The 20,577-nt window shown below is 56.1% G+C and overlaps 2 protein-coding genes across 4 annotated transcripts; one reads left to right on the top strand and one right to left on the bottom strand.

Annotated features, from left to right (window-relative positions):
- Positions 1-482: 482 nt before the first annotated feature.
- Faap100 (FA core complex associated protein 100) lies at positions 483-13,272 on the top strand. 3 transcript variants are annotated; one of them, XR_005090314.1, is made up of 11 exons: positions 483-1,682; positions 1,778-1,896; positions 2,533-3,488; positions 4,659-4,815; positions 5,504-6,273; positions 6,995-7,131; positions 8,078-8,194; positions 10,014-10,100; positions 10,400-10,535; positions 10,755-11,208; positions 12,915-13,272. XR_005090314.1 is itself a non-coding variant. In XM_028853596.2 (10 exons), exons 1-9 carry the CDS (start codon positions 1,518-1,520, stop codon positions 10,529-10,531), a joined length of 2,640 nt encoding a protein of 879 aa, XP_028709429.1. In that variant the 5' UTR covers positions 483-1,517; the 3' UTR covers positions 10,532-10,535; positions 10,755-13,272. The 3 variants fall into 3 exon arrangements, 1 of the variants encoding a protein (XP_028709429.1); XR_005090313.1 differs by having other exon boundaries at positions 10,755-12,839; positions 12,935-13,272; XM_028853596.2 differs by having other exon boundaries at positions 10,755-13,272.
- Positions 12,561-18,597, bottom strand: Fscn2 (fascin actin-bundling protein 2, retinal). Its single transcript, XM_028853597.2, is given in 6 exon segments — positions 12,561-12,821; positions 12,901-13,152; positions 13,367-13,488; positions 13,959-14,115; positions 17,493-17,957; positions 17,960-18,597. Coding segments are annotated over 6 exon segments (1,560 nt in total). The 5' UTR covers positions 18,318-18,597; the 3' UTR covers positions 12,561-12,615.
- Positions 18,598-20,577: the final 1,980 nt, after the last annotated feature.

Genomic DNA, 20,577 nt, shown 5'->3' with positions numbered 1-20,577 from the left:
TTCCAACTCTTTGGAAGAGACTCAGATGCTGCAGAGGAAGACTTCATCCCCCAGGCATTTCCAGCCAAGGTGTGTTCAGAGCAGCCTGGGGACAGGGCTTAGAGATCTGTTCCAAAGGCCACTTAGAATTTGTGCAGTAGGTTCACCACCACTACCACCCTCAGGTTGTGGTTCGGTTTTTAGTTTGTTTGTTTTTTTCATTTTATTTTTTACAGCTGGACATGGTGGTGGATGCCTTTAATCCCAGCACTCTGGAGGTAAAGATAGGCCAGGACTACACAGTCTATCTCCAAAAAACATTAGGTGTTTGGGGTTTTTTGTTTTTTTTTTTTGTTTTTTTTTTTTTTTTTTTTTTTGGCTTTTCAAGACAGGTGTCCTGGAACTTGATCTGTAGACCAGCCTGGCCTCAGAACTCAGAGATCCATCTGTCTCTGCCTTCCAAGTGCTTGCTGGGATTAAAGGTGTTCGCCGCTGCCGCCACCACCCAGCTTATTGTTCTTTTTGTGTGTTTTTGTGCACATGAATAGAAAGGCCAGGAGAGGATCTGGGAGCCCCTGGAGCTGCCAGGGGTTGTGGATGCTGGAAATCAAACTTGGGTCCTGTGCAAGAACAGTGTGTGCTCTGAACTGCTGAGCCGTGTTCCAGCCCCAGGACTGTGTGTGAACAGCTATGCTAGGATTATAACTATGTCCAAGCCCACAACCATTTTTTGTGTCTGGTTGTGCCCCAGACACCTTTACTCCTAGATTTGGCCACTGAAGTTTTCAGACTAGCATTTTACCAGACAAGGTTTCCTGAGCTGACCCCACATTCAACTCAAGCAATCCTGCCTCAGCCTGAGGAGCTGCCGCTCTAGGAACATAGGTAGTGGCATCTAGTTTCTGAGTAGGATTCTCATCTCAGCCAGCACCCTCAAAGAGCAGCAAGTAGAACTGTCATTGAAGAACAATGGAAACCGCCTCTTAGACCTTGCTCTTCAGGCCTCTCCCCATCCTCTGCTCCAATTCAGAATCCCTTTTGCATCCAGACGAGTTCGAGCATGGAGGAAAGGCTGTTCTGGGTGGCTGGCCGGAAGCCTTATTTTCCCTGATCAAGGGACTGCACAGTGTACTGAGCCACCCAACTCCAGAGAGCCTGTGCTGTGTTGGTGACACCCTCCCGAGTGCTGACACAAAACCGGGTGTGGCATGCAGCCTTGTACTGGGGTCTGAAGCAAGGACCCCTACCTGGGCCGGAGTGGACTTGAAAAACCGCTTCCCACCCGGCGGCCCTCGGCCTTCCTGCGTTTCGCTCTAAATCGTGGCTCTGCTAAGCCACGGTGTCTGCGCGCCCGTGGTGACGGGGCGTTCCCGCGGGCTAGCAGGACCGTCGGGCCGCCATCCCCGCCCCTGCACAGGCCCCAACCCCGCCTCCGCAGCGGCCGCTTTACGGCGGAGGCCGTGCCACGCTGTAGGCGGCCGTAAAGCCTGGAGGCGGCACCGCCTCTCGCGGCTGAGCCCTGGCCCGGCGCCCGCACCATGGCGGGAGCTTCCTCGCGCGTGCACTACCTGTCCGACTTCTGCTGCCCGCTCGGAGGCCGGGCGGGGGGCAAGCCGCATGTGCTGCGTCATGAGGCGGAGGTCTTTCTGTCCACAGGGCGCGAGTTCGTCTATGTGTACGACCAGGAGGGAGGGATGCTGACGGTGAGCGGGGAGGGGGCGGGCGGGCGGGCGGCGCCGTTCCGAGGTGAGCCGGGGCCGCGTGTGCCCTCGCCTGACCTCGCTCTCCCGGCGCCCAGGCGGTGTACCAGTTTCCCGACCAGGTGTGGCACCTGCAGCTCCTGGCCATCCGCAGGGCACTCTACGTCCTGTGTGCACGGACTGGCATCTACTGTCTGTCGTTGGACTCCCAGCCCAGGTGAGGGGGCGTGGCCCCACGCGGCGCCGGCCAGTTCACAAGTCGGGTCCCGGGGAGGCCTCCACATGGTAGACCTGCTGTCTATCCTCCTTTGAGCAGTGCCCGGTTTGCCCCTGTCCGTACTGACCGGCCACTGACAACATGCAGGAGGCGGGGACTGCAGTCTAGGCCATCTGTATGTGCGCTTGGAACCTCTTGCCCCCAACAGTTATGACCCTAGAGTGTCTGCTTCCACGAAGTTCTCAGCTACTGTGAGGCTCAGGTAGTGAAGTCTGCAGCAGCCAGGAGCACAGCTGCTATTGCCCTCAGGTGTCTGAGGTGTCTCCTGTTGGTAGTAACGGCAAAGGCTCCGTGGCCCGTGGCTTGTGCTGGGAAAACTCAACAGACACAGCCCAGACGCCACACTGGGGAGCATTCCCACACGATGGGCATTGTCTGTGCAGCTGTGCTTCTGGCTGATCCGTGTGTCAGGTGGCGTATGTGACCTGCTGAGTGGCCTGTGGATGCCATGGGAACGCTTTTCAGGCACTTGCTGTGATGTCTCTGCCTAGCCTGCTCAGAGCAAGTCAGGTTATTGTTGAACATAAGGTGACGCCACCCCATCCAGTACTGACTTCTGTTCCATTGTTCCTGAAGGTCTGTGATCCAGGCCTGTGAGGACAAAGAGGATGAGGCTCGCCCTTACCCTGTGATCCCTGTGGACCCAGATGCCTGTGTCCTCCCCGATGCTGCCCTCTGTGCCTTCACTGTGCTGGATGACATGCTGATCACCCTGGTACAGGGCCCCACCCAGTGGAAGATGCAGCTCTTTGAGCGTCCCTGTCCAGGGGAGGAGCCTCAGCCTGGAGGCGTGGTTGGTGAGGTGGAGTTGTCTACCTGCACCCCTCCAGGTGGGGTGCCGGAGAAGCCTGCAGCACCCTGCTTCCTGCCGGTGCTGTGCTGTGTGTTCCCGCCAGGCTCCAGGGCACCTCACGGCCACCCACGGGGCTGTGGCTGCTTCGTGCTAGAGGAGGCTCTCTTTGGCCTACTCTTTGGAGCTGATGCCAGCCTCCTGCAGTCCCCTGTGATCCTCTGCGGTCTTCCTGATGGCCAGCTTTGTTGTGTGGTTCTGAAGACCTTGGTCCCTTGTGGGTTAGCCCCTGGTGACCCAAAGGTCCTGGTCAAGATCCTCCATCACCTGGAGGAGCCTGTGGTCTTCATTGGGGCTCTGAGGGCAGAGCCACATGCTGAGGAAGAGGCAAGAGAGCTGCTGCTTGAGGAGAATGTGCACTCTGACTGCCTGGTAGCCCTTGGCCACCAAGGCCGGACACTGGCCATCAAGGCCAGCTGGAGTGAGTCAGGGAATCTGGTGCCAGAGCTTCGTGAGTACTGCCTCCCCGGGCCTGTGCTCTGTGCCGCCTGTGACGGGGATGGCCACATGTACCACAGCACCCCGTCAAACCTCTGCGTGATAGACTTGACTCGGAGAGAAACTCCTTGGAACCCTGAGAAGCCAGACGGGGCCGTAGGAGGTCTGCCCTCCACGCTGTGCCCAGCCAGCTTGAACATCTGCAGCGCTGTCACTCTCTACGTATCCTCCAGCGCATCTACAGGTATGAGCTGCCGTTGGATCGGACCGGGCCTTAGGACAGTCTTTCCCCCGAGCTGTCCTTGCTCCTTGCTTTTTTTCTTTGGTGAGACCTTTGCAGAGGTGGCAGGTATAGGCTTTCTCGCCAGGCCTATCACAGACCAGCGGTTCACTCACTCCTGTCTTGGGGTTGAGGTACCTCTGTATGTGTGTCCTGCCTGGGATTGGGCAGTGTGCTACTCTACCTGGGTGTGCCCTGGCTCCTCAGTTGAGTGCCAGCTCACAACATGTGGCTTATGAGGTTGGTGTAAGAGCATCCCCCCACAGCAGGTCTCAAATCAGGTCAGGCCAAGCCTTCCTGTGTCCTCTGAGGCTAGATGAGCCTGCTTTCACTGCTGTATGACCTGTTTATGAGCCATTCAGAGGGTGTCTCAGAGTTCTCTAAGACAGCTTTAGCTGGGTTTGCCAGGCTCTGGGATGAGAGGAAGACATTCCTTTCTCCCCAGTGCTTTCCCATAAAGATCCACTATGAGTAGGTTAAATCTGCAGAAAACGCTTATCAGGAGAAAAACACTTGGAAGAGCCAAACTACCACAGGGTCAGGGCAGGGATAGGTGTGGCTGGAGACTAGGGCACCAATGATCTTATTTCCAGCTGCTAAACTACCCACTTCAGGGTTCATGGTAAGAGCTATGTTGGGAGTCAGGAAGCAAGCAGACCTTTGGCAGGGGCAGCCTCTGTCCCCTCACTGCCAAGAAAACGGCAGGAGGATGTGGTGGAGAAGCCAGGCTTCCTGAGATGTGCCCAGTGAGGATGAGGTGACCAGAGCTCGGCCTCCAAGGGCACTTCTCTTTGGAAGGCTCAGCAGCTTTGCTCTGTGTGGCCTGTTGGAGATTGAGACGCTGTTGAATGATTGGATGCCACACAGTGTCCTCCTCTGGCCCCTCTTTGTCCCTTCTGTGTGGATCAGTCACTACCATGGCATCACATCTGGGCTGACACTGTCTCGAGTAGGGAATCCAGAATGTGTATAGAAACCAGTGGTCACCTCTGTCCAGCCCCTTGGTGTGGGCTTCCCTGGTCTCCCCACAAGCACCTCATTTCCTTCCTTGGACTCTGCCTTGCCCTTTGCCAACCCTCTTCCTGGAGTCCAGAGCAAACACTGCTGACTGGTCCTGCATGTGTTCATCATCAGGTAGCACCGAGCTCCTGGCCCTGTCTTCCAAAGGACGTCTGATCACCTGCAGCCTGGACTTGAACTCAGAGGTGCGTGTGCCTGCCAAAATGGCTATGGCAAATGCAGGCCAGAAAATTAAGGAGCTGCTCTTGGACATCGGTGATGTGTCTGAGAGGTGAGCTGCAGGCTCTGGCTCACGAAAAGCTTGTATCTTGTTCTTGGGGGCCAGCATCCTGGGTAGATGACTCAGGCTAGGGAGGTTCTGCATAACAACCATGTGTGTGGCTATCTCCATCAGGGGCCAAAGAGTCTGCACTCAAGCCCTCAGAAGACAAGAGACCCCTTTCTTCTCAGTCCTTCACCTTCCCTCTGACAGGATCCAGGAGCCTGCTAGCACCAATCGCTTGCCCGCTTCTGTGGATGCCTCCTTGAGGCCAATGTGTTCCTGCTCTCAGCCAAGTTTCCAACACCCAAACTTTCCCCTCAGCCACGGCCAGTGCTAGTTCCTCTTGCTCCTCATGACTTTGGGCCTAGAGCTGCTGGTCTGTGGGCTTTATGGCCTTGTGATTTGGGGATATTCCCATAGGTCTACCACCCACTGTCACTGTGGAGTGTTGCCAAGGAGCAAGGGGGCTATTTGGGAGCTTGTGAGGTGATTTGTGGGGTAATTCATCCCTGGCAGGTATAGGCCAGTTCAGCGTCTCCACCCTTTCTTGCCTTCCAAAGCCAAGAATAAAGATCAGGTCAAGCAACTGAACGTGGCTTCTGAAGGGTTTCCCCGGCATCCTCCGAGAGCTGGTGCACAGATGTGGCTCCCTCTGCCGTGACCTCATTGTCCTGGGTGTTGTGTCTGTTCCTTGCAGAGTGTCCTTTCTGAAGAAAGCTGTTGACCAGCGCAACAAGGCCATAACAAGCCTCAATGAGGCCATGAATGTGAGCTGTGCCCTGCTGTCCAGCCAGGAGGGTGTCCGGCCCATCTCATGTACCATTACTGTCTCCTGGAGCCGCCTGGAGTTGCGAGACGTGCTGATGGCCACCTGCACACTAGAGAACACGAGCAGCTTCAGCCTGGACCAGGGCTGGACCTTGTGTATTCAGGTGCTTACCAGTTCCTCTGCCTTAGACCTGGATGGGGCTGGCTCAGCTTTTACCTACACCATCCCAGTGGACAGACTTGGCCCAGGAAGTCGGCGGGAAGTGACATTGCCCCTGGGCCCTAGTGACAGTGGCATGCTTGACCTGCCAGTGACCATGTCCTGCTGGCTCTTCTACAGCCTCAGGGAGGTGGTGGGTGGGGCCCTGGCCCCTTCAGATCCTCTAGAGGTCCCCTATCTGGAGAAGCTTCCTCTCAACCTTCCTAAGCAAGAGGGTGTCTGCCTGCCCCTGTGCAAGCGCACAGTGGACATGCTGCAGTGTCTGCGCTTCCCGGGTGTGGCCTCACCACCTGCACAGGCGCCCTGCGCGCCTGGCCCTGCCTGTGAGCCTGTGGAAACCTTCCTGAAGACCTGCCAAGCCCCTGGCAGTGAGCCGACTGGCGCTGCCTCCCTACGGGCCAAGTACCTGCCTCCATCCACAGCATCCATCAGGGTGTCAGCGGCGCTCCTCAGGACTGCCCTGGAGGGCGGTCACTCAGGTTGGTGGCACTGCTGGCTTCCCTTTGGCCTCAGGGCCCTGCAGCCTGTGGAAGTAGGATGTTCCCCTCTCTGCCTGTGGCTCTTAGGAGTTCACTGCGTCCTGATTGCGGTTGGAGTCTTGTGTCATGTCGTCCTGTCCTGTCCTCTGTGTGTTAAAAACTGAGGAGGCACAAGCCGAGCAGAGACAGGTGTCAGCAAAGAGTAGCCTGGTCAGGTCTCACATCAAGCACCGGGTGTCTCCAGACCAGAAGCTGGTCTGTCTGAGGTCTGTTATAGCCCTGGGCCTGGCTTCTGCTCCCACAGTGTGCTGAACTGTTTGTATTGTTTGGCACTGGATGTGTGGCAGAAGTGTCCTGGTTGCTGGTTCCTCTGTCCTGCTCCCAATGGATGTTGGGCTATATATCTGGTTTCATTCTGTCCTGGGGAGGGCTGAAACCATCCTGCACAGCATTTCTGTCGGCACCACAGTGCAGTTAGGACTGTACCCTGTGCCTTGGAGGACCTCCCCGAGTAAGGTTCTAGCTCTAGGTCCATGATTTCCTGATGACCCCTATTCCTTCCTGTCTCTTGGGTAACTAACTAGCTTAGCTCCCTATTGTGGTAAGACTGTGGGCATTTGGGACACATAAGTGGCATTGGAAAAGGAACATTTGAGGGAAGCCACACAGGTGCCATTTAGTATGACCTGCCTACACTCCAGCGGGCACCTCTCTCTTCCAGGTTTCCACCTGTGCAGCGCCACCCTGCAGTGGCTCCTTGCCGAGAACGCTGCTGTGGATGTTGTGAGGGCCCAGACACTGTCTTCCATCCAGGGAATAGCCCCAGATGGTACTGATGTCAACCTCATCGTCCATGAGGCAAGCAGGGGCCACTTGCATGTTCGTGGGATGGGACTCAGGGCCCACAATCCTCAGTGGGTCCTTAGGCCATTGCTTATGGAGAATTACTTTAACTGGCCTGTCAGTCTGGGCCACTGGGAGGACCATCCCTGTATGATCCATCACGTGCACTGCCAGGGTCACAGTGGATAGTAAATACAGTACTGGTGGTCAACCAACCCAAGCCAGTATCAGTTAACCTGTTGGACCACCAAAGGGCAGTGGGCCCCTTTGGGGAGCGTCAAGTGAGACAGCCCACCCCCTCTGGCCTTTCCCTCTCGTACAGCCTCTTTTGGGGGTCCTCCTAGTATCCAGAATCCCCTGCAATAGACCTTTACATCTTACTGTCAGAGACTCTTGGAGAGGAAGCCCTGTCTGCCAAGGACCATGGACCTCTACTCCCAGAGCTCAGGCCATGTACTCCAGTCCCCTCACTGCCTCCTGCGCTGCCCCTTCATCCAACCAGATCTAAGCCAGATGATCCCTGCCAAGGCTGAGAACTAGCAGTGGTCCTGGTCAGTGGACAGAGTCTGTGCTTGCATGGAGAAACCATTGGTGGCCAAGGCCGTTCTACAGTCCCCAGGCTCTGGGTCTTATGCCACTGTGTAAAGAGCAAGACAGGGCTACCCAGCCCTCAGCCTGTCTAGTTAGCTCAGTCAGACCTCCTGAAGGGTGCTGAGATATCCACAGACAGGCACTTCAACTCCCTGTGTTAGGCCTTCATTCCATTCCTGACATAGAGCCAAGTTTAGTCTGGGTGCAGCTCAGAATGAGGTGGTTCCTACAGGATTGGATTCTGAGTCGTCCTGATATGGCTGTCCATTGCAAACAGGTTTCTTACCGTGGTTCTCCAGCCTGCTCGCCTTTAAAATGTGAAGAGCAGGCCAGGCTATGCTGCAGCCGTTCAGAGCCTCGTGTGTTACAGGTCGCTGTGACGGATTTGAGCCCCGCAGGGCCCATCCAGGCTGTGGAGATCCAAGTGGAGAGCTCCTCTCTGGCCAACATGTGCAGGGCGCACCATGCCATCATCAGGCGAATACAGGTACCACAGCGGGCGGGGGTGGGAGGTTGGGGAAGGAGGCTCTGAAGGCACTAGGCAGCTATCTAGGTTTCTTCTGTGGACCCACACAGCTCTGGGCATCTCGGTGCATGGGTGGGCCCTCTGAGCAAACAAGACACTCTAGGTGTGCTATCAGCTCGTGTCACCCCAAAGTTCAGAAATGGCCAGATCTATATGTCTGATAAATTTTTAGTCATTGCTTGTCATATCTGGGGCTAAGCCCCAGGTATGGATTCCAGGCCAAGCGCCTATGCTATGAGTAGATGGATCAGCCCAGGACAGTTCATCAGTGCAGAAGAAGCCACGTCAGCACAGAGACATTACCCACTTGAGACTGGTGTGGCCCATCCTCCAGTCAAGGTCCACAGTGGCCACCTGGCAGTTCTGCAGTTAGTTCTTGGCTGTAGCCACCAACCCCACTTGGAACTTGTCCCTGTGTGCGAATCAGGCCGTAGAGCTGGAGATGCTCTGTGATGAGGGCCAGGTGGAGGGGCTCACTGCCTGCAGAGCCGGAAGGTCAGCCCTCGCGCAGGACTCCCCTGTCCTGAGCCGTTTGTGAAGTTCACCTACAAAGGGAGTGGCGTAGCAGCAGCAGGGCCGTAACACAGCTGTGGGCTTTGTGTGTCCGGGAGTCCAGTCCCCATGCTGTGGACCACTAGCAGGGTAGTCTCCAAAGCAGTGGTGCCACCAGCCTCCAAGAACTTCTGTCACCATTTGCCCAAATTTCCCATTATAAGGACACAGTCACATAGGATTAAGGCCACCCCAGTGGTTTTTATCTTGGTCATCTGCAAAGACCCCATTTCAGAAAAAGCTGCCTTCAGAGGAACTAGAGTTAGGACTTGGTGTGTGATTTCAAGGGGACACAGTTGATCCTTGATAGAGAATCACATGGTGCAACTGCCCCTAGATATCATTCAGCAGGCTAACTTCAGGCAAGCACCTCCATGGTCTATAGACAGGAATCTCCCACAGCCACTGGGACCTTGCCCAGATGTTGCTTCCCCAAAGTAACACTGTCCAGGACCTTGGGGTGGATATTCAGCCTAGGCAGGTCTGCTCCGAAGGCTTTGCCATATCTAAAAAGATCCTTTAGCAAGCTAGACTGCCCTCAGAAAGCAAGAATGAATGCCCAGCCCTGAGTGAGCCTGCAGAGGGAGTGAGCAAATATATCAGATGGGGCTCCTGCCTAAGGCCCAGCCCAAGTTTGTCTGAGTCAAGAGTCAAGATTTGGGTTTAGGTTTAAAAGGGTTTAAAAAGGCGCTTTAAACTGGACATTGTGGTGCATGCCTTTAATCCCAGCACTTGGGAGATAAAGGCAGACAGATCTCTATGAGTTCGAGGCCAGCCTGGTCTACAGAGCAAGATCCAGGACAGGCACCAAAACTACACAGAGAAACCTTGTCTCGAAAAACCAAACAAACAAAAAAGGGGTCTTTGGTCAGGCCTAGTGGTACATTCCAAAATCCTGACAGTTGGTAGGTTATGGTAGGAGGATCAGTAATTCAAGCCCAGCCTGAGCTACATAGCAAGTTTAAGGCTACCCTGGGTTATTGAAGGCCCTGACTTAAACTCCAGAAACGTCTTTCTTAATTACTGTGGGTGGGAGCTCCTGCGTCTGTGAGGAGGAAAGGCCTGGGGAACATGGTGGGAATGAGTAGGCTCTGCACAGGAGACAGCGTCTGGGGAGAGATAAGAAGTGGTCACTATGATCTGAGGACATGAAGACCTGGCCTCTGACGGAGGCATTCGCTCTGGGAAGCACTCTCCAGTACCCACCCGCAACCCTTCTGTTCCCCAGACTATGGTCACAGAGCAGGCTGCCCAAGGCTCCAGCCCACCTGACCTCCGAATACAGTATCTGCACCAGATCCATGCCAACCACCAGGTGAGCCCCAGTTCCTGGGTATGAGGAATGTCCCCAGATGGCATGTAGGAAAGCCAGTACTCAGAGGGCACCAGCCATGTGGGACTGCCCAGTTTTCAGCGTGGGCTGGGTTCTCTGGATGAGATCAAGATGTGCAGGGTCATGTCCATCTCCTGTCTGCCTGCCTATATCCACGTGGTTGTATGTCACGTGTTTAAGGCCCTGTGACCCAGTGCTCTTTTCTGGACCACCCACTACCTCCCAAGTACAGGACGTTTCCTAGGTGAAGGCGCAGGCTGAGCTGTACTGCCTGCCCACAGGAACTGCTCCGGGAGGTGCAGACACTGCGGGACCAGTTGTGTACGGAGGATGAAGTCAGCTCCTACTCCACAGCCCAGAAGCTCCTGCAGGTTTACAAGCAGCTACGCAACCCTAGCCTTGTCCTGTTGTGACTAGGTGGGTCCTGGTCCTCTGTCCCACTTTGTCCAGCGTGCTGACCTCTGTGGTTCTACCCCAGTGGAAAAGGCTACATGTTGGCTCACTGGCTTAGACAGCTGTGCCTCCGGGCTCGTCAGCCAGGGGAGCTGAAGAAGTGGGGTGTGAGGTGGATTCAGGCGGCATCTGAACCCACTGGGCTTTGCTGCCTTCCTCTCACGCCTTCTTCCTCCCCGACAGCTGCTGGCCAGCTTCTCCCCACGGCAGGACACCCCTCAGGCTGGTTCTGGGGCTGGCCTGGCAGCACCCCTCCACTGGAACCTCCGCACCCCTGATGGGAAGGATCGTTGCCCATGTACTCGGGCCATGGAGACACAGGGTTTCTGGGGCTCAGACTCGTGGGTTTAGGACTGTTCTGCTGCTGACCCCACCACATCCCAGGAGCACTGGCTGCCTCTGGAGCCACCAGGTGGCAGAGTGCTCACCCTCAACCAAAGCACAAAGACCATGGGAGGGCTCATAGATGCCGCCGCCGGCCCAAGCCGCCTCCAGCCGGTGTTCCAGCCTCCTCCTCAGCTGGGCAGTGCCCTGCTGCTGGTGGTGCTGCTGTCCTCACTACGGGAGGAGAGCGTGTCTGCAGGGCTGTCTGTGAGGTGCTGTGCCGACAAGCTGCTCTTCCCATGACTCGTGTCAGGTGATGTTTACTTCTTCTTCCCTCACCCTCTTCACAGCCTGCTCTGCTCTGCCCAGCAGGGTGGGCAGTCCGTCCTAGCTTCCTCACAGTGCCCAGCTACCCTCCACCAAGGCTCCTGCGGCCATTTGGGGCCAGAGATCTGCCCCTCAAGGTCTGGACAGACTGGGCTCCTGCCACCCTCACCTCACAGGGTATTTGCATAGGCGTTTGTCCGTCCTACAGGGCAGAGTCCTCCATGGAGGCCATTAAGAAATGGACTGGCCTCTGGACACACCTGCAGTCTGTACAAGCCTGGCTTTTATAACAAGGTGCTCAGTGTCAGGGTTGCCAGCTTACCTTGCCTGCTGGCCTGCTAAGAACCCTGTCCACAGCTTGTCCCCAAGGCTACCCTTGCCACCTTCCGAGTGGGAGCCTCTAGCTACATCATGCAGTGTGCCTGACTATCTGCTCTGACCAAGTTAGCGAGGCTGGGTCAGCCCACAGGACAGCAGGCCTGCCTTGGAGCAGAGAGGTCTCTCAGGCTGAACTGGCTTCTGTCTCTGTCAGAGCTGACATTTTCTAGTGTCCCCTACCTGCCATTATAGTCCTCAGAAATTGCAAGGTTTGTCTTCAGCCTAAACTCCAGCAGGTGCTGGGGATGGGGCACCAGGGCTTTGCCTTGTTCACCTTGGCACTGGCGGAATTAGTAGGGCCCAGCACCAGTCTTAGCTGGAGAGTCTCCCTTGAGCTGTCATCATGGAGTAAGAGCCACCATTATTCCAGCGGGGTCCCCCAGTCTTGTCCAGCACCTGTGTGATGTCCCCCATACATGCCAGGCAACGCCTGACCTCCGGGACACTGCAGGCCGTGGTCCCACCAGCTTCTGAGACCTAGCCTGCTCAGGCCGCTAAGGTCAGCTCTGAGAGTTAATAGGGATGCCCTGATGTGTGACCCTTGTCGCTCTGAGTAAGCCAAGGACAGTCCCTTTCTTATTCCTAAGGGTAGGGTGGGTATCCAGCCATAATTTCCTTCCCAGCATGCCTCCTGCCTTTCCTGCCAGCCATACATTGCCTCCCCACCCCCACACATGCTCTGGCTGAGTGACTTCTTAGACTTACAACTCTCCATGGGTCTCATTTGCCCTGGGTAGTTGGAGAGGGCTTTAGGGCCCCAAGTAGGGTCAGGTCAGCCTACGTTAGGATGGCCTTCCTCAATCTCTGACCCAAAGCCTAGCAACTGCTGGAGCAAGGTGGGCTGAGGGGACAGAGGCAGCCCCACTTCCAGCCACGGCCCGGGTGAAGGCCCCTAAGGGTGAACTCCAGGTGCATACCCTTCCCGTCCCCAACCTGGGTGGTGCGAGCCCAGCACAGCTGCGCAACAAAGGTTTAATGCTGGGTCAGTGGGGCACTGGGGTCGCCCCGTGAGTCCTCAGTACTCCCAGAGAGCTTCCCCCATAGGCAGGTCTGCATCAGCACGCAACAGCCCCGAGGCGCCGCCACGCAGGTACTTGCCACTGAGGGCACGGATGGCCAAGCGGCCACGCTCTCGGAACTCGAAGAGGAAATCTTCTGCCAGGTCGCCGTCACTGCACACGCTTCCGTGGCTGCCAATGTACCAGAACCCAGCTCCACGGCCTGGGGGCAAGGCTGGAGGTCAGCAGGGCCCTCGGACCCCATGCCTCCCATTGCCTCCCTGCATCCTTTGTTCCCGCACCTCTGATCTGATAGGCGCCATCCCTGAAGCTCAGGTGGAAGACATCGTAGGTGGAGCGGTTGGTGTCCAGCTGGTTGGATCCTCGGCGGTGGCAGACGAAACCATCCAGACCACGCAGCACCAGGATGGGTCGGTTGATAAGTTTAAGGATGAACAATTCGTCTTCGCCTAAGGGAGAGGACGCTGTGGACCGCTCCTGCCCCTACTTGTCCTATGCAGGCCGTGGACTTGGGGGTCCAGGTGTGCCACTGCCTGGTGTGCTGCTGTGGCAAGGAGCCTAACGGACAGAACCTAGACGTTCCTAATGTACAGGGGCTAAGGAAGTACCCAGGGTTCCCCAGAGACAGTAAAGGAAAAGACCCTGGGATCTGACTTCTTCCCTGATGAATGAAGTGGGGGGGGGGCTCAGATGCACTGGCAAGGGGTGGAAAGCTGCCCCAACTTACAGAAGGCAGGGAGTGCTCACCCACAAAGTCACTGATGGCGGCCAGCTGCCCGTTTTTCTTCATGCACACGTAACGCCCGTTGCTGGCTTTAAGTGCCACCCGCCGGCCACGCCATTCCATTTCAAACATGGTGTTGGCAGAACTGGGGGTGGGTGAGACACAGACAAGATCTCAGAGAGAGAGGTGCAGTTTGGTCTCCCTATCCTTGGGTTCCAGGGATGAAATAGGAGCCTGCCCTCTGCAGAAATATCCATGGCTGATGGGAGCTGCTCCCCACGCCAGTGAACATCTGCTGTCGGGCTGCTGTCCTCAGACAAGCTGTGCTCAGATGCTGGGGGGATGATGGTTGTGGAGGTGATGACAGAAGTGATCGTGGTCACTGGGTGCGGTGGTGTACGTGCCTCCAATCCCAGCACTCAGGAGGCAGAGGCACGTCTCTGGGTTGGAGGCCACCCTGGTCTATAATAGTTCCAAGGCTACACAGTGAGCCCTGTCTCACAAACAACAAAACAAGAAAGGTGTGTGGGGGACGATAGTGATGGTCGTGTTTGTAAGTGACCGTGATGGAGGTGATGGCAGAGGGGCGATGGGGACAGGGACAGGTGCACTCACACTTGTGTGGCCGTGGCCTGAATGCCCCCATGAGTGACCAGGGTCCAGTAGCCACCAGTGCTGGAATAGAAAGTACACTTCTTTGTCTCCTGGTCAATTTGCATCAGGAAGGTTTCATGGTCCAGTTCTTCATCCTGATTGGCTGAGACATTGATTCCTGGAGGGAGAAGACAGTGAAGCTCCTCAAAGCTCTTGGGAGGCATAGATGGGGAAGCATGCTTTGGGATGCCATGAAGACAGAGTCTCAGCTAGAGCTCTCATCTTGGGATTTGGAAGCCACCTATCAGAAGCAAGGGAACTCTGCCCAGGACCATCCAGATACCAGTGTGCCCCACACATACCCAGCTCTTTCCTCACTCCCTGAGATATTACCTTTCATTCTGCTAATCAGCAAGTAATCTGCTTGTTCCTGCTCTCTTGACCCAGGATTTAAAGCAGCTTCTATTTATAATTCACCCTTAAGCTGCTGGGGGGGGGGGTCTCTGACCTTCCCCTTGAGGTGACCTAGATCATAGCCAGGGACTAGGAACCAGCCATACTCCCACACATGTACTGGGTATCCTGGAGCCCTAGGGGAAGGCAGGCTGCCCAGGACCTGCCCAGTGTTCGTGTAATGGAACAGACGGACAACTGTTCCACGTCCTGGTGCAGCATGCAGACACTGAAGCCTCCTCAGGATTGTCCTATAAGCCCTGGCCCCTCCCACAAACCCATCAGTTTCCTGGCAACTGAGTGTGGCGGGCTCAAGGTGTGACTAATGAGGTGGGAGGGGAAAAGCCCAAAGGTGGGGCCACGTCTGATCCAACCCTGAAGGAGAAGAGAGGGCCAACCAAATGGCAGCCACTAGTGGAGAGGGTGAGGTCCACTGCCGTTCTCTAGCTCCCAAAGGCTGTGCCCAGGCACCCTCACACTGGGGGTCACTGCTTCCATGCAGAAGAGCAGCTAGCATATCCCAGACAAGGGTCTGACTGTTTCTTGAGTTGGTTTTTTTTAATGTGTATGAGTGTTTTGCCTGTGTGCATTTCTGTACCACTTGTGTGCAGTGCACTCAGAGGCCAGAAGAGGAAGTCAGATCCCCTGGCACTGGAGTTACAGGTGGTTATGAGCCACCATGTGGGTACTGAGAATTGAACCCGGGTCCTCTGGAAGAGCAGCCAGTGCTCTTAACGGCTGAGCCATCTCCCCAGCCCTGGCCCACAAAGACCCCAGTCTTTTTTTTTTTTTTTTTTTTTCACTGTCTCCACCCCTGCCAGCTCCATCATCCTAGCAACAAACACTAAACTGGATGGCCGGAACCAAGGAGAGGCCTCAGTCTCATGCACCAAGCTTCATGGTGAGCAGAAGCCAATGGGAAAGTCCCGGTAATGTGTCTCACATGGATGAATGCACAGGCTGCAAGAAAAGTGGGCTTTTCAGTAAAGCTTGCAGGGACAGCGGGCAGAACCAGGTCAAAGGCCGTGAGCTGGGCACGCCAACTAGCACCATCATTGGCTTCAGCCAATGCCACATACCATCTTGCAGGCCAAGGTGCTCTGTGTCCACATCACCTGCCTCTGCAGACAGAATGCTACCAAGCGTCTTCTTCCTCATATTCACCTGCTTCTAGGGAACTGACTGGCAGTGGGAGGAGCACAGGATCCAGAATGATCGCAGTGATGACTTTGCCCCTCTTGAGGGGTTGGTTCTGGATAATGAGTACGAGGTATATCTGCTAGGATTCAGGGAATGGTTGAGTCAGTCTGTTACTGGCAGAAACAAATGCGTATAGCTGGGCTGCCCGTGAGCCCTGCAGTGCCAGTGAAGGCAGACACCACCTGGCATGGCTGTGGAGGGACAGCAAAGAAGTCCAGTGGGACAAGCTGTAAATTGGTGGCCCATAAGCAGCTCCTGACTAGAAGACAAGTTTGGGACTGTCTCTCCAGGTGACCAGGTCAAGCTGGGCTGCTACTCCATAGATGCTAGGCTGGCCAGGACAAACAAGCCCAAATCCACCTCTCGGACTGCCTTGAACTTAATATCACTTCCACCCTAACACACAAAGACCTGCCTTCTCCCCAACACCAATCCCAAGGCTGGGACAGCTGCCAGGCATCACCAGCCCAGAGAAGCAAAGATGAGCACTTGGTGTCTCTACTTCCAAGTCCTTAGTAGGAGACCCCCCACCAAAGGGATGGAATCACATACAGGGTGGTCAAGAGGCTGAAAAGAAGTCAGTGAGATGTCTCCTTACACCACCATCCCGTTATTAACACCTCCACCACCACCATCTCCAGCCCTCCACCACTCCCACCCCTCCATCACCTCATTAACATCACTACCAATGCCCCATAGCATGGCCACCAGTATTGACACTACTGTTGGCGCCTCCTTCCGGAGTCTCTTTTACAGGCTATTCGTACACTCTGTCTACCATCACCTCCTCCTCCAGGAAGCACTCCCCTACCACTGGCCCAGTTAGCTTGCTTAGTTTAAGGACTGTGGACAATTTGAGCCTTCTCCAGGCCAGGTGGTGGGGCAGGACTGCTGGGGTGGTGATGGGAAAGGACACATGCTGGTGACTCCAATGCCTGTTGTTGCTTCAGACCGGCCTTAAAGGCCACGACTGCAGCTGTAGGTCCTGGGCAGGCTGGCCTCTCACATGGGTGTCCCTGACCATCTGGAGAGGACCCAAAGATGCCCAGAGACTGGATTGCTGCAGTGGCCAGTGGTACGAGAGGCTCGTGGGAACTGCCCTTTCTCTGGTAAGTGCTGGCATGAAAGGGGTCTACATGAGTAGGGAGGGCCTGCCTCACGTCTTCATTTGAGCCCAGAGAACCCAGGTCAGGGTATGTCTAGGCACCCTGGGGGTACATGAGCCCAGAACCCAAGATGGAAACAACTCTGCCTTCTAGACTAGGCCAGGGTTACGCCAGTAGCCTAGGGCCACTAAGACTTTTGGCTTCCTCTGGGGCAGTAGGAACACTATGTTTACCCCAAACTACTCAGGTGTCACACAAGTGATCAGTGGCCAGGAAGTGAAGAGCCAAGCCACACCCACACTTCTGTGCGCCTTTCCCCTAGAAGCACAGGTTCTGGGCAAGGTGGCCTTGGCTTGTATCTGCTAACACTGAAGATAACAATGAACTCTCCCATTCTTGGGGCCCCACAACGTTCCCACTGGTCAAGCATATGAAAGTGGTATCCTTGCTCTGCCCTGCTCTCCCTCGTCTCCCTCAAAGACCAGAAAGTGGGGTGGCAGAAGAGCAAGAAAGTGCATGACCTCTCCAGTCTGCTTCCCACCCTCCCGCTGCCCTCAGACTCTGCCATTGCCTCACCCTCCAGTCTTAGAGAGCTGCAGTCCAGCAGGCACCAGATTCAGCTGACATTCTCTAGATGTCTCGAGTGATGAGCACTCCTCTGAAGCCACCAGGCCTCAGTAGGCCCATAGGCTTATAATGTATGCAGAAATACCCATCTCCAATGGATACACACCCAACCCGGCACATGTAGCACACACAACACAATGTTAGCTACACACACACACACACAACCTACCTTGCCTCACAGAGACATAGCGGTGGTTGGCAGCCACCAGTACCACCTGTGGGTGACTTTGCTCTAGGTCAAAGAGTTCATCCTTGCCGGGCTTTGTATTGCGGCCAGCCTTGAGTGTGCCGGCTGGCCCCATGGGTGCCAGGTAGCGGCCATCGCAGTCCTTGAAGGCCAGCTTGCCTGCCTTAAACTCTAGAGTGTAGCAGGCACGGGCTTCAGGCTCCCAGACGAGGTGGCCGTCACTGCGCAGGTAGCGGCTGTCATAAGACTTGAGGCAGTATCGCCTGCTCTGGAAAATGAGAGTGAGCAATGCATCCACACCCCATGGCATGTCACCGTCTGCCGCCATCTCGTCCTCCTGCAGGCACAGGTGCACGTAGCGCCGACGGCTCACACTGAGCAAGTGAGCCTGCGGGTGGATGGCCAGGTGCACAGTCCACAGCTCTGCAGGGGAAATAGCCGTGGCAAGCAGGACAGTTGATCCTCGGTGCCACCGAAGAAGCGGCCGTGTGGCTCTGACTGCAGTACCCAGCGCCCATCAGGCTGTGGCAAGACCAGGAAGCGACAGTCACGGCCCGGCCGGTCCATCTCACAGGCCACACGTCCATCTTCTTCTGCTGACAGATAGCGGCCGAGGTGGCTGCTTCGAAACAGCACGGCGGGGCCCTGCCCGGGGTCAGGCTCCAGGACCCACGTCTGCTTCCTCTTGAGGCTGGGTGCCGAGGCATTGACCTTGAAGCCAAAGCTCTCCGCTGTCAGGTAGCGGTCGGCATCGTTGACAAGGCCAAATTGGATCTTCAGTACCTGGTGCAATCCGTTGGTTGGCATCTTTGAAGCTAGCCACGTTGCTTCAGGGTCCTGGGAAGCTCTGAGTGTTCAGGGACCCTGTGGCCTCCCCAGTGGCCCAGCTCTGTTCAGCTGGCCCTTGGCCTCCAAGCCTAGCCAGTGACATGGACACTACCTGCTCCAACACTGCCTCTGTCTTGTGGCCCTGGCCACCCCGGCAGATCTTACATGGCCAGCGGGCAGCCGAGGGCGGGTGAGGGGGGCGGATCAGAGATACACCGGCTTAGGAGGAGTAGCCACCTTGCCTTACCCCCAGCTTGGATTTCAGTGGCTCCTGGATAGCACCAAGTCCAAAGCCTGATGCCCAGCAGGACAAGAGCAAAACTGACCGCCTCCTTGTCCTCACTCACGGCTGACTGGGTCCTACGTCCTATCTTGTGGGTCCCTCACCTCTTCTCTTCTTGCTGCCTATTGCTCCAGAGCCTTCCACCCCCCAGCTTAGACCCCCCCAGTCCAGTCCAGCTCTTTCCCAAGGTAGAAAAGGCTGCCCAGTGGAAAACTCACAGCAGGGCGGCAACCTGATCGCAGCCCTCCACCCTCAGTGGCCGCCAGATCCTCTGCAGGATCCAGTTACTGCATCTCTGATTCCTGCTGCCAGGAGCAAATGGCCCCTTGTAGCATGCAGCATCGTCCTGGCCTGTCCCCCTAGCCCACGGTTCCTATCCGTGTGTGGCCCTGTGTCTGACACTGTCCCTGTCTGTGGGCCGGAAGGCAGCAGGAAGGGTGTAAGGGCCAGTGGTAAGGCTGGGACACCGTGACCCTGTGACAGGTGCCCTGGTCGGTATTCCTGATTCTCTTGGTTTGGGAAGAGAAGCCTCGTGTGGTGAGCTAGGGAGACGGTGTGATGCTCACAGGAAGTATTGTGTGGAAAAATATCCCTGTAGCTGGCAGAGAACCAGGGGGTGCCAGGGCTCCTATGTACCTCTCCTCTATGCAGGGAGCTCAGGGTGATCCAGCTTCAGGGCCTTCAGCAGTTTTGGGGACCCCATTACTGCTGCCCAGATCACAGGGGGTAACAGGCTTGACTCATGGCCTTAAAGATGAATATAGGAGGCTGTGTGGGGCACAGTCTTCCCTATGTTTCCAAAGGTGTCCCCATGGAATCCAAGAGTGGGGCATGGGATGTGCAGTTCAGGAGATGCTGGAAGCTGGCCACACATGACCTCGGGCTCCTTTTTACCCCTGGGACCACCTGACTGTACCCTCTCCATCCTGAGTCTGAGAGGAATCTTAGAGAGCTTTAGTGGCCCTGCTCAGTTTTACCCTGCTTTCCCGTGTGCTGCACCTGCCTAAGGGGACCAGAGCCAAGCAGGAAACCAGAGCTGCCCATCCTGGACCTGAGCCAGAACTGGTGTCTTCTTCCTCCTAACAGTGTGTGACTGCTGTGGACTGGGAAGCCCATAACAGTGTGTGAAGGCCTTCGTGGGGGTCAGTAACAGAAGGACGTGGAGCACTTCCAGCCACAGCCCAGTCCTGCCCTCTGCCTGGGCCCTCCACCCTCAAGTGGCCTTGGTAGGGATTATGCAGGGGCAGACTGGCACAGGTGTCTGTGTTTACGAAGCATGCAGAGGGTGAGGTAGATCCATCCAACACGTGGAGACACTGAGGAGCTAAGGGAGCTGTCCTCAGCAGAGGGCTCAGGGTGGGATTCATGAATGATGGTCATGTCCTAACCGCTCTGGTCTCAGCTCTCTCTGCTTTATTCACGTCTGTGACCCACACATATATGAGGCACCATCTGAAAGTGTGATGAGGCTGTGTGCCAAGTACTGCCCTAGAGACAGTCTGGGGTGACATGATGTCCATGCAAAAGCCCCCCGTTACCAGGCTGGTGTCCATACTGAGAAGTGTCCCTGGCTTGGAGCAGGCTCACATCAATCAGGTCCCAAGGGACTAGTTAGGTTGGTCTGGGTTGGGGGGGAGGCCTGAGCGCCAGCTGTGCCAAATGTGCCCTAGCCTCACCTAGCCAGGCTGCAGAAGATCCCTGTGTGTCTTGTCCCTCTGATTGGCATAATGGCTTCATTAGCCTGACTGGTGCTGGCAGGATTCCCCGGCATCAGGTGCCTAGCGGGAGGAGGCCTGGCCGCCAGGCGCTAAGTGGCCTGGCTCTGGACAGTCTCTTGGTAATACAGCCAGAAGTGTGTGGCTGCTTAATTTTGGAACACTCCCCCCAACAGCCCCAGGTGGAGCAAAGCTACTGGTGTTTGTGTGATTTGAGGCCTGTGGGCCCAGGGTGTGTGAG

The sequence above is a fragment of the Peromyscus leucopus genome, chromosome 8b (genome assembly GCF_004664715.2).
Source record: "Peromyscus leucopus breed LL Stock chromosome 8b, UCI_PerLeu_2.1, whole genome shotgun sequence".
In the NCBI taxonomy this organism is placed as follows: Eukaryota; Metazoa; Chordata; class Mammalia; order Rodentia; family Cricetidae; genus Peromyscus; species Peromyscus leucopus.
Note: the sequence above shows the minus strand (reverse complement) of the source record. Positions and strands in the feature narration are given on the sequence as shown.